The following is a 13,238-nucleotide window of genomic DNA, read 5'->3' as shown; positions in this document are numbered from 1 at the left end:
CTATATATATATAAATATATATATTATCAAAGAAAAAGATTACCAAACGATATCTACATGTACTTTTTTACTTGCCAATTGTATTCCCCAACTCTTCAACTCTTCAACTCTTCAACTCTTCAACTCTTCAACTCCATCGAATCATTCCCCAAACTCAACACCCCATCCCGATAAACTACACAACCGCAAAAAAGTAGCGAGGATCAAAAAGACCAAGAATTTCAACACATTCGAATCACTACATTTCAGAAATCTCGAGCACCCAAAAATAAAATAAACCCGTCCATTTTTCTTGTGAAAGCCTCATGAGTATTGTAATCTTACTACTTGCATAAACGTTCGTCTAGTCTGAGATAGATATATACCATCCCATCAACCCATTCTTTCTCCCCCTAAACCTTCAACAATAATTTGCCCATCGTCGCCCGTCCCTCAATATCCGTATGTGCCCTCCTTATCTCCTCCAAAGGATATATACCATGAACCCTCACATTCAACTTATCCTTAATAATAAAATCAAAGAGTTCCGCCGTGTATCTCTCAAATTCTTCGCGGGTAGCTATGTATCCAAAAAGTGTTGGACGAAGAACCTTTAGATTCTTTGCTGCTAGTTTGGAAATTGCAAAGGGAGGTACTGCTCCAGACTACACCAATGTTAGAGTTAGCGAAATTCGAGGATTTGGGATCGGGGAATGGATGATATAAAAGAATTGAGAGAAGAAAAAAACAAACTTACAGCATTACCGAAACTAACCACCGTCCCCTTTCTTCTCACCACCTCTAAGTCCCCATCAAAAGTATCCTTCCCCACACTATCAAAGGTCGCATGAACACCCTCTCCCCCAGTAATCTCAAGTACCCTCTTAACAATATCCTCTTCCTTATTATTGATCCCCACCAACGCCCCATTCTCCTTCGCCAACTTCAATTTCTCCTCCGAACTCGCCGTCGCAATAACCTTCGCACCTACCACTCTCAACAGCTGACACAACCATAGACCTACACCACCCGCCGCAGCATGAACCAAAATCCAATCATCGCGTTGCACATGGTACGCTTCCCGAATGAGAGTCAGGGCTGTGAGACCTTGAAGAAAAGCTGCAGCGGCGATACCAGGGGCGATTTCCGAGGGAACAGTGTGCACTTTTGCTGCGGGGACAACGGTGTATTCAGCGTAGGCCGAGGTACCCATGTAGACTACTCGATCATTGACTTTGAGATTTGTGGTTGTGGAGGGACCGAGAGAAACGACGGTGCCTTCTGCTTCGCGGCCGAGGATTTCGGGTTTGGGAGAGGGATAGAGACCTGTGCGGAAATAGCTGGAGAGAGATACTTTAGCAGATGGCTCTTTGAGTAGCTAACGAAGGGTGGATTATATTGTATATTGGATATACTCTACAATAAGTAGGTATACCCATCCATCCATCCATCCATCCATCCATCCCCTCAACCCAATCAAGACACACCAAACCACACCAAACCACACCAAACCAGCCAACTCAACCAACTCAACCAAACCAAACTCTCCAAAAGAACCCGAAAAATCAAGAAAGAACGCAAAAACCTACGTATCAATATAATTGACCCCCACAAACTCATTCTTCACCAAAACCTCTCCCTCCCCCGGCACCGGCACCTGCACATCCGATCTATAATCCAAAACCTCCACGCCCCCGGTCTTCTCAATCACCACCGCCTTCATTTTCTGCGGAACCGCCGACATATTTCTCCTTTGCGCGTATTGAATTCGCGAACTACCACTCCGAAAATCAGAAGCGACGAATGATCTCGCAACGGTCTGAAAATGTGGCCGCGAGGATGCGAAGCGTGAGAACTGGAGGGGTAAACGTGGGGGGGTGGTGATGTTCGTGTTCGCGTCGGTATTAACCTTATTAATAGCTGCGGTTAACCCCTTGGTCTTGAAACTTCTGCAGATTGGTGACGCGCCGAGGATTCGTAAAGACATATATCTCTCTCTCTCTCTCTGTGTGTGTGTGTAAATATCGAATTCCTCTAAAGAAATAAACAGAGAAAGAGAGAGGGAATCAGAAACTCATTGAGATCTTATAATAACTCCCAATCGACATCAACAAGTCATCGTACAATTTCCAACCCATCCCATCATTGATAAGCATAGATTCGTCATGCCTTATTACTACTCTCTCCCCTCCCCTCTATGCTTATGCTTAACAATCAAAACCAGACATGCATGTGTCGGGGTATGTATAGCTACCCCTGGAAAACAGACAAAACAGGACGCAAGGAAGAAAGAACCCCGCACACTTACTTACGTGATGATGGAGCGTGCAAGAATTCCCAATGACCACCACCAACCAAGATGTCATTCCAAGGGCGTTGTGGGCGCGTCGATTCGAATCCGTGCACCATCCATCTACTTACATATTTCTCTCACAAAATCAGTTCAAATTCACCTCCTCTCCTCACCTGCTTTGAAATGCAAAAATCAATGAAATGAAATAGGAAATATGAGTGGGGGTTTTACTCGGGTCCGAAGATCTCTTATTCGTCATTAGTTATCGGGTAAAAAGAAATGGAATCATACCTACCTATCTACCTATCTACCTATCTACCTACCTACCTACCTACCTAAACTCATTCCCTCCTTTTTCCTCCTCATACCCCTCCGTTCCCTCCCCTCCTTTCTTCCTCTCCACCCCTCCCCCCTCCCCCCTCATCCCGCTCTCATACCCGTCTTTCCCCATTCCATGCCATCCCATCTCCCAATACACTCCCTCCTCTCCCTCCTCTCCTCTCATCTCCTCTCCTCTCCGCTTCTCCGCCTCTCCTCCTTTCCACCTTATTCCCAGAGCCTCCCTTTCTCTTTCCCACTAATCAATTCCATCTACCTAGTCCAAGCATACGCACTATACAAGCTCCCGGTGAGCTTATTCCACTCTACTCTACTTAAACGTACCACTACTCTAGCTTCCGCAACTCGATATTCGAGCTCCCAATTTTGATATTCTATACATCAGATAATGGCTATTTCTTTTAACCATATTCGTTATCACACTCGATCGTCAATTCCTTCACCTACTCTCGAGATAATACGATTATACACACATCAACCTGCTCCAATAATACGTCTATCGTGGGAAAATTGCTTCTAATTTTATTCTCTAATTGGTCGTGAATGAACTTATTTGATATCTATAACTAATATAACCTCATGTAAATGCTCAAAATTAATCATGAAAGCCCCCTCAAACTGCAAAAACTGTGCTCAATAGGCCCTGCCCACTCTAATTATTCTTCTTCAAACTCTCCTTATAATCACTCAACAGATTCTCCGGGAAATCTTGACGATAACCTTGTGGGTTATTACTAACCCACTTCCACAAATGCTCACAAGCATCTTCTAATGTCAACTCAGTCTTCCACTTCAATTCCTCATTGGCGCGCGTAGGATTGGCAGTCAAATCTAGAACATCACCTGCTCGGCGATCAACTACTTGATATGGAAGGTCACGTCCTACAACATGACTGAATGCTTTGACCATTTCGAAGACGGTAGATCCACGGCCAGATCCCAAGTTCCATGAGCGAACACCTGGTTGTTGTTCGCGGAGGTGATTTAGAGCGGCGAGATGACCCTTTGCCAAATCGACAACGTGGATATAATCGCGAATAGCGGTACCGTCCCGAGAAGAATAGTCTAGAGAGAAAATTTTGTTAGCTCTTGCTCAATCTGGAGGAGGGCCGAACCGAGGCTGGAGAGAATAGAGTGGGAGAGTGGAGAATTGTGGTGGGGGGCGGAGAAGACTGGAGATTGCTTACCATCACCAAATACGAGTAATTTTTCTCGTTTTCCAGTAGCAACCTGGCCTAACAAAGGCAAGAGGTTAAATGGGACGCCTAGAGGATCTTCGCCCATGATGCCACTTGGGTGAGCACCAGCTGGGTTGAAGTATCTCAGCAATGCACCATTCCATTGCTCATATTTCTCTCCCTTCTTCTTCAAATTGTTTCTTTGCGCATTGACATGATCAGTGATGACATCTTCAATTGTGCTCTTGGTGCGTCCGTATGGGTTTGTGGGTCCAATTGGGCAATGTTCTGGGATAGGAATCATGTTTGGAACTCGAGTCGCATCACCATAGACGGTGGCGGACGAAGAGAAGACGATATTGGTGACGTCATATTTGCTCATGCATCTCAAAAGAGAGATTGTGCCGCCAACGTTGACGCGATAGTATTCGAGTGGGATTTCGGAAGATTCTCCAACTGCCTGTCGCACAAAAGTTGGTTAGTTTGATGATGGTGTTAGTCATGAGATGTAAAATCTACCCACCTTTAAAGCCGCAAAGTGAATGACACTATCAATCTTTGGATGTGCAGCAAAAACCTTCTCTAGCTCTGCCTCATCGGTGATATCGACTTGGTAAAAATCTGGTCGCTTGCCGCATAGTGTTTCAATGCGATCCAATGCGACAACAGAAGAGTTGTATAAACTATCGACAATTACCACATTGTAGCCATGTTCGAGCAAGGCCAAAGTTGTAAAAGAACCGATGTAGCCAGTGCCTCTATGGAGCAGGTCAGTTAGTAAATGGTTCAGCGTTGGTGGTTGGATCATTGATGGATGAATGGATGGCGGGGTTAAATTTCGACATTTCCCCAGTTTCTCCAACAATTTGTCTTGACTCGACCGGCCTTTGAGGATCTGAAGTACTATAGAGAAACCACTTACCCAGTGATCAAAACTGTTCCAACTGACATGATTGTGGGATGAACGTGGAAGAATCTTTGGATTTATTGGGAGAAGTTGGAAGAAGGTTGTGTTTTTGTTCTTGTTCTTGTTCTTGTTCTTACCCAACAGCGCGAGGGAGGAATAATAAATTAAATGTAGGATTCTCGGTCATCGGGGGGCCTGCAGATCGATGGTGGGGCAACATTCGAAACTGCTGGATGCACCAGGGATTAACGAGGATAGCCTCATGAAATTTGAGTTGCCAATAGATTGTCGACGTATATTGTTGATACAGGGAAATTTAACCCGCGGGTACGTGAGTAATGATAGTCACATTTAATTTGCGGGTAGAAGCACGACAGAACAGGATCGAGGCATGAAGTTATATTGGGATGGCGCAACAGGAATGGCAGTGGCAGTGGCAATGGCAATGGCAACCGCAACACGCACTCAGCAGTCTCACAGCAATAATACGGATGTTACGACGATGGACACGGAGGAGAAGCATGTCGTGTGGCTAGAAATGAGAATTAGAATCGGCAACGTACACGAACACACTCAGGACCAGGCAGATGCCCACTCCCCATACCGCCGCCACCGAGTTAATTTCCATTATCCGCTCGAATGAAAGACGTCGGAGCAAGAAGACTTACGAGAAGGCCGCTACTAATCGAGTCATTCATACGAGTAATCACCAGCTAAAGAGGACCCGCGGGGATAGTGGTGCCGTCAACGGCTAACGCCTAGCAGCAAGACTAGCAATATACTGGATCCCTTACTCTTGGTCTGCGGTACGACAACAGTGGGAGGAAGGCGAGGGAGACGACAGATTTAGATTTAGATGTCCATGGCAATGCCATTAACTTTCGACTGTCTGGTATATCTGGGCCGGCATCTATTTATGGAACAGCGGGAAGAAAAGATGCCATCTGAAGTTTGGAACTAATGATTCAAAATTGGCTGACGTTGTTGCGGTGTTTTAAACTTTGATCTCGACTTTCTATGAAACCTGCGTGCGCCAATGGTATGGAGTAAGGGTGGGACAATGGAGAAATGAGGTGGAAGTTCGTCATTTCGTTTTGATGGGGCTTATCGATGAGACGGTGGTGTGGCTGGTGACATGGAATCACATATCACATGCATGCAGGCACGTGGCAGCCAGACCGTTGAAGGGACGCTTACACAATCCCAGCTATTCTGCCTCCACGGCAGTGGCCCTCGGAGAGCCAGCGGAGCGTCACCTTTATTCAATCAACCATAGATCTATGGCAATGAAAAAAGAAACCATAGAAGTTGTACAGTACAAATACCGTCCAAATACTTCACCTATGAAAGTTCTAGGAGACGATGGGCCCAACAATGAATACGGTTTTCTTCCATTCCATCCATCGTACAACACAATGTGGTCTTTTTAGATCCATTCTTTCACTGTCGAGATGCACGCATTTTCGATTCATCACAAAGAGTGATGAGCTATACCAGTATCTTCTTCATCTCCGTCATTTTCCTGTTCTTGACCGAGAGCACAAAGACTCTTGCTAAGATCCCTTTGTGGTTCTTCGGTATAGCTTCACCAGTTGCTGCCTCATTCTTGAACTCAGCTATATCCTTTGACTTTCCTTTGACCGTTTTGCTGTATGTTCTCTGGGTCTTTGTTTCTGAATGATACCATACTGGAATTACCCCTCCCTCGAACAAATTGGTTTGGCGAGGAGGGATCGAGTCCCCAAATAAGCATTTAAAAGCGTACCTCTTTGTTCACAAAATTGATCAAAGTACCCAATCAAACGTCGACGAAGGCTAAGCTATTTGTTTTGCAGTAGTCGTTGCTTTTGATGATATTTTCTTTTGCTTCTGCCGCATTCGGATTGCAATCGTTACCTTCTCTTATATTTACATTGGGCCTTGACAAATTATCTCAACGTGTGTCAAAACTTATCTCAAGACCTTAAGATGCAATGCTCAAATCAAAATGCCAACGCAGTGGATACACCCTCCGAAGCACAACCCATTCTTGCAAGTCAAAAAGAGTGTGCCTCGGGGGTAGTAGATTTAAGAAAATTTCTTGAATCGATAGCTCGCATGAGAAGTAATGAAGAGAAAACCTCTTACTGCTTTGAAACGCTTGAGGCATTAGATGTCAACAAAGATGATATATTTGAATATATGAATACTGTCTTTAAGATTCTTAAAAGCAACCCAGCTTGGTGGAAGGATAAATACACCGAAGAGACCCTCGACAATCAACTTCTATCCATTCGCCTAGGACTAGAGCAAAACATACCTCGGATTCGTAAGCGTCGCATAGAACGAATCAATTATATAAAAGCTCGATGGTTGAAGTACGAAGGGGTATGCTCTTGGGTGGAGGATTCATCACAATCGAGTAATTTTCTTTTTCATTTGGCAAGAGTAGCGAAGAAGTTTCCCAATTACCTGGATGCCTTACATAGATTAAATGATGCATTGATTCAACGCCTTTTAACATCTAAAAAGGGATCAAGGAATGGGAAGCGATTGCAGGGATCAGATTGTGAGAGAGCGATAAACATTGAAACGGCCCGGAGACACCCTGAATCAATGTATGAAAATCTACAACTGAGTAGGAATCTATCAACAGGGTTATATGGTGATATGATCGAAGCTCACTATGAAGATGAATCAATGAATATCTCTGCCGGAATTCTTGATGGGACAACCCTGTTAGAGGCAAATGGTTTACATTCACAACCAGACACACCACATATCGAAGGCGCATCGGAGCCATCCCACGCCCAAGGGACGAACAGAGCCGAACCTATTAGTATTGACAAAAGACTCAATGAATCTTCTCGAGAATTATCAAGACACACTAGATTTGACGCGGAAGCGGATTATCTTTCACCTTCTACCGATACTGACTCAGATGAGTCTATGATATCAAACTTTTCCGATACAGCTCATCAGCTCATATCCTGTCAATGCACAGTATCATTTCGCCAAAAGATTGATACATTATACCGGATGCATAGATGGCGCCGTATGCCACAAAATATTCTCAACGATGTTATGATTATGCTCAATGTTACCATCAGAAACCTAAAGCAAGTTTGTTCAAGACACCAACGTAAAATAGCTGTTTTATGTGGTCTTAAAGTCAAGTACTGCAAACAGGCAGAGTTAAACGATAGAATGGAAGCTTTAAATATGGCACGTTTAAATGGTGAAGATGCTGTAAAGACACTTAAGCTCGGCGCGGCGAGTGGTTGGTTCTCAAAGTTACATAGGGCGCAACAAGAGTGCGATGCCTTGGGACATTATAAATTTGCCAAGCAGGCAAGTTGGCCACCCAGAACCATTCAAGAACGACTTTTCGATGATGGATTTCTGAAGAGAACGTTTGCATTTTTATTATCGTCGGAAGTAACAAGAGAAGACAGTTGTAATTTTGATGCTGTCATTCGCACCTGGGACGAAAAGGGATCTGTGAATATCCCCATATTCAAATGGTGGTGGATGGCAAATGATGGAGAAGTAGCTCGGATTGTAGATGAGGATTTGGAGATGTATAAACATCACACTCGACAAAATTTACATGGAAATGAAAACAAAGGCTGGCTCCCAACAGCTTTTCATTCTATAGCACAACAGCTAGTATCACAAGATCCAGTCCATTACGCCACTTATACGGCGTTAAGACCGGATCATTGGACGAGCTTATTGTCCTACCCTTCTTATGCAAAATATTCCGAGTTTGATGAAGATTATCCTACAACCGGTGGCTTTGAACATATTGATCAAAACGTGAACAAGCTATTGGAAGGGGAATTTAATTTAAACGCTCAAGTCCAAGGCTCTGTTAGTCTCGATGATGAAGTTCCTGACAACAGTACCAAGATCGTCCCTGGCTTTCACAAACCCGGGGTTCTTGCAAACTGGTGGGCAGGATTACCTGACGAGCACAAAAAAAGCGGTGCAGTAACGCGCATCCCTAATAAATCGGTCTCGCGACTCAACTGGGAAACAGTACCCTGTCTCCATGGCGAAGCGCGCTTCACCATGCCCCAAACCCCCCACGGTGCTCAGCCTCGATACCCCGATATGCCCAGACGCCGTACCATTCTCCCCTGGATGTCCCGCGTCGCGGAAGATCATACGACGCTTCCGAATACAGATTATGGAGCAGGGACAGTACAAGATGTTACGCTGGCGCGAGTAGCGTGTATGCCGCCGAAAGCGACGCAGAGCGGGAAACCGATTTTTAACTCGCAAATCCCGTATAGGTTTCCAGGGTGTGTGCGACTGGATTCGTTGGGGGCATTGTCGGACGCGCTGCTGGGATTGAGGAGGTGGGATGCGCCGGAGGTGGTGGAGGAGCAGGAAATTCTTTTTGGAGAGGATAGAGAGAGGGCGAGGGAGTTTATTGGGGAGTGGAGGGATAATGCTACGAGGGCTGTGAAGAAGGCGTTTGAGATTGGGAAGAAAACGGAAATAAGAGTCTTTGGATCGGATTCATATTGGAATAATAAATAGGTTGCTGTATGTTTGTAATGCTGGGAGAAAATCGAGAGAATATGTCAGGGCGCAATAACTGATCAGTCATACGCTATAGATGGCATGGCGAGAATCTAATCATATAACTCTGGTGGTGGCAGTAAGTCGCCTTCGAGCCTTTAAGTCTATATAGTTGCACTGACTCGACGATTCCTGACATACAGTTTCATCGATACAAGTGTCTGTTGAAATCACATTGAATTTCTGCATTCATTGCATTGTACTGTATCACTCATAGAATATCAATACGAGCATAGTCCTGATTGACCACAAATTAGTTATTGTACTCGAATACTTGCTCTTATGAGTCGGGATATCAGATTGCTGTACGGAGCACTTGTGGCTGATCTGATCTAAACTGATGGTCACGTGGCTGCCAACCCATCTCAAGCAATGAGGCATTAAGCTTGCAGAGTTGATTAACTGGTTGATTGACTTCCATCCATTGCTTTGTCCCATAATCTTCACAGAACAAGGAATCAACACCAAGGAATGAAGAAAAGAAAGCGCAAATAATCAAAGAAACAACTTCCTTTGTATTTTAGATATTTCATTTCATTTGACTGAATTCAATCATTACTTTGTACTCGATCAAGAGGAAAAAGGTCTTATTCCATTTCCTAGCGAGAAACTCCGTTTGCATCATCAATTTAAATGGCCTTTGAAGCTATTGTGTCGTTCAATGTGTTCCGCGACATCGTGAATCTCCATATATCAACACGCGCCAAAGAATACAATCAACCATAGTAATTACTGCGCATGCGATTCAAATGCTTCACGAGATACGTTATTGATCCTGCTTCTGATTGAGACGCGTAGACGAAGAACCTGCCCGCGTGTTGGGTGCGAAAAAGTGAATCTGCGCTTTCATTGTTCTGATTCTCGAGACTGATCCGAATAGCTTCACCCATAGCTACGGGTTTTCGGATCAAGAAGCAGCAGTACATCCAAGCTCTCCTCTGAATATATCCTCTCACTCTTTGCTTCTTGCTTTCTTCTAGAATCCGCAAGACGAGAACATTTGAAGTGCGTGTTGCGCATCACAATAGCTTTAAAGGTAGGCGCTTTTCCATTCCCTCGCATTTCTTCCAGATAAAACAGCTGCGTGTATTGGGCTGCAAATTGAATTAATTCTTACTAATTCATACATCTGCAGACATCAATTTCAATTTCGAGTCCCTCGAATACTCTCAACCCCTCACAATATCGCTGCTAAGATAGCAAATTTACGACAACTTAACAAACAATGTCTACAAGGCGTACTACTCGAGCTGGTAGCCGCACTGCTACTAGTGTTTCCGGATCTAATGCTGTTGGTCCTGAAGATATACCAGCAGCTCGAACACCAGGTAGAGGCCGTCCTAGGAAATCAGCTGGCTCAGTAATTGGTTCTGAACGCGGCTCTGGTCCTCCTCCCGTGGCAGCTTCTACAAGTACTGCGTATGGTACAAATACACTTGCGCTACCAAATTATGGCCCAAGAGTAGCCCCATTGGCAAACGATATCTCTTCTGTCATTGAAGGTCTTTTGGAGCCAGAATCTTCTGGCAAGGGAACCAGACCTAGAGCAAATACTCCCGAAGAACCAGTTCCTGAGGGTAAGTCCACCCAATTCTATGTTTTCAATCGAATTTTAGGCTAATTTAACAAGTTGATGCTCGTCCTGTGAAGCCAGTTCCTTATGCTCCCGCTCACATTCCTTCTATGCGCTCGAGGACTGGCCCTGTCAAGCGACGACTTCCTCCAAGTGCCGACCGAAATTTCGCGAATGAAAGTCAATTGTACGACAATGCTAGCATTATGTCCAGTTCGTATCAACAACAAGACTACGATTTTCACATCTCACCCCCCTTGGATGAAGCGGAGATAAACCGTCGTACTGCATTACGAGATATCATGGAAGAACAACAATACATGCGGGGTGGTGCTCAATCTGGGCCCATATTAGAGCTTAGTGATGGAACCACTGTTGATGTCGGACAGGGTCTGAAATGGCCATTTAGGTTGTAAGTGAATTTGGTATCGCTATTTGTAGAACCAAACTGACTATCTATAGTTTTGCAAGGCTTACAAAGGGTCTCTTCAATATTTTTGGCGACATTTCCAAGTCTTTGATACCGCCATTTCTTGTTTGTACCATTGCCTTCGTTGCATGGACTATCTATTTGAATAGTGGCGAGCCTAGCCTACGTTGGTATGGCTCCGACATGTCGTCGAACATTGGACAGTTCATCCCATCGCAAATCAAACATCCCACTAGGATATTTGCCCCAGGGGATCTCAAAGAAATCTATCGACGTTTGGATGCTGCTGAAGCTGATATATCGTTCCTCAAACATCGTCCTTCCATTGACCAAAATGCTGTGGTAGAAATTCAGAAACTGCTTCCTGATTTCCTTGTTCTTGAAAAGGATTATTCTGGAAAACCAGTACTTCCTGCAAAACTTTGGGAGGCTATGCGAGAAAAGATTCGAACTGATCCATCCCTTATTCCAGAGCCTGTCTATGTTCCTTCCGATGGTCCTTCGACCTCTTCCCCCCCGCCTGATACTCGCAGCACTGAAGTCTTCAATGCCAAGCAATTTGATCGATATCTAGAAAGTAATAGACTTAAGATTCAGGGCTGGGCTGGTACTGAATTTGACGTTCTTCATCAATCTCGAATACAACAACTTATCAACGATGGTAAGATTGCTTCAAGAGATGATGTCATCGAATTGATCAAGAAGCAATGGAAAGATAAGGCAGCAGATATCCAATTAGAGCTTCAAAAATATATTAAAGATTTGGAAGACAAGGTCACAAAACTTGGAAAGAAAGCTCTCACCGCCGAGCACGTAAGGGCAATTGCTAGTCAAGTTATCTCAGCTCAAATCGAAGCTCTTTCAGACACAAATGTCAACCAAAGATTCGATCGACCCGTTCATCGCATGGACCATTTCGCCAAACGATCCCATTCTGCTGTTATTCCTCGTCTTACCTCTCCTTCCTACCGTTTTCCACACATGGATTTTGGATTTATTCATAGAAGTATTGCCTTGATCTTCAATCAACCCATTCCCCTCCCCAATTCCGCCGATACAGCTCTGACCGCATGGGAGGAGATTGGAGATTGTTGGTGCTCACCACAACAAAATGGCAACGGTCCTACAATTGGTGTCGTAACAGCTAATCATATCTGGCCTGACCAAGTCGTTGTGGACCACTTCCCTCAATCCGGTTACGCCAATTCAGGTCTCTCACCTCTCTCAGCACCCAGCCACATGGAACTTCTGGCCTATATCCCTCACAGCCCTACTTTCGTGAAAGTCAAAGCTGAATCCGAAAAGATTTTCCCCGAAGCAAATTATGATGATCTTGAATCTGGCTGGGTAAAGCTAGGTGATTGGACATATGATGCTTATGGTTCGAGCACTCAAGCTTTTCCACTACAAGTGGATCTTAAGGATTTCGTCACGGAGCCAGATGAGAACATCAAGAACGATACGTCTGCCAGCAACAAATTCTTGGTCAGAAGTAAGGGAAATCATGGGAACGGCCAGGTGCCTTATACTTGTCTTTACAGACTTAAGCTACATGGAGATGTGAGGCCAAATAAAAATTCTCTTTATAAAGGGATTAGTGATGCTTGAGGATGGGGATGTGTAAATTCATCCGTTTTTTTTTTTCCTTTATCGAATTTGATTTGGTTTGGTTTGGCGAAGGGTTTACATTGGGAAGGGGTGTATATGGTATAGTGCCAAATGGGAATGGGTGGGATGGGATTGGAATGGGAAGGGAATCTTACTTACCGCGCGATCACTTATTTCACAAACAAAGCTGGATTGTACGGACATGGAGTGGGATTTTGGGCACAATTGGATGGGGTTGGCGTATGAGGATACATACCCTTCGTTCAGGGTGCGTACACACTATACCATACATGGAACTCCGTACCTGTCTGTGTGTTTGGTATGCAGACAGTTGTAACCCAGGTTAGGGAATGAAGAAATAA

General features: G+C 44.5%; 4 protein-coding genes across 4 annotated transcripts; 2 read left to right on the top strand and 2 right to left on the bottom strand.

Annotated features, from left to right (window-relative positions):
• Window positions 1-269: 269 nt before the first annotated feature.
• On the bottom strand, window positions 270-2,281 carry Bczta1. The gene is made up of 3 exons (XM_001550208.2): window positions 1,569-2,281; window positions 737-1,319; window positions 270-644 (listed from the first exon to the last, which is right to left on the bottom strand). Exons 1-3 carry the CDS (start codon window positions 1,721-1,723, stop codon window positions 393-395), a joined length of 990 nt encoding a protein of 329 aa, XP_001550258.2. The 5' UTR covers window positions 1,724-2,281; the 3' UTR covers window positions 270-392.
• Window positions 2,282-3,108: 827 nt separating this feature from the next.
• Window positions 3,109-5,082, bottom strand: Bcgal10. The gene is made up of 4 exons (XM_001550209.2): window positions 4,712-5,082; window positions 4,313-4,547; window positions 3,799-4,249; window positions 3,109-3,676 (listed from the first exon to the last, which is right to left on the bottom strand). The coding sequence occupies exons 1-4, from the start codon at window positions 4,738-4,740 to the stop codon at window positions 3,264-3,266; spliced, it is 1,128 nt and encodes a 375-aa protein (XP_001550259.1). The 5' UTR covers window positions 4,741-5,082; the 3' UTR covers window positions 3,109-3,263.
• Window positions 5,083-6,509: 1,427 nt separating this feature from the next.
• BCIN_12g01850 (hypothetical protein) lies at window positions 6,510-9,530 on the top strand. Its single transcript, XM_024696275.1, has one exon. It carries the CDS (start codon window positions 6,665-6,667, stop codon window positions 9,221-9,223), a length of 2,559 nt encoding a protein of 852 aa, XP_024552081.1. The 5' UTR covers window positions 6,510-6,664; the 3' UTR covers window positions 9,224-9,530.
• A 24-nt stretch (window positions 9,531-9,554) lies between these two features.
• Window positions 9,555-13,237, top strand: BCIN_12g01840 (hypothetical protein). The gene is made up of 4 exons (XM_024696274.1): window positions 9,555-10,301; window positions 10,401-10,842; window positions 10,896-11,250; window positions 11,301-13,237. The coding sequence occupies exons 2-4, from the start codon at window positions 10,491-10,493 to the stop codon at window positions 12,874-12,876; spliced, it is 2,283 nt and encodes a 760-aa protein (XP_024552080.1). The 5' UTR covers window positions 9,555-10,301; window positions 10,401-10,490; the 3' UTR covers window positions 12,877-13,237.
• Window position 13,238: the final 1 nt, after the last annotated feature.

The sequence above is a fragment of the Botrytis cinerea genome, chromosome 12, assembly GCF_000143535.2.
Source record: "Botrytis cinerea B05.10 chromosome 12, complete sequence".
Taxonomy (NCBI): Eukaryota; Fungi; Ascomycota; class Leotiomycetes; order Helotiales; family Sclerotiniaceae; genus Botrytis; species Botrytis cinerea.
Note: the sequence above shows the minus strand (reverse complement) of the source record. Positions and strands in the feature narration are given on the sequence as shown.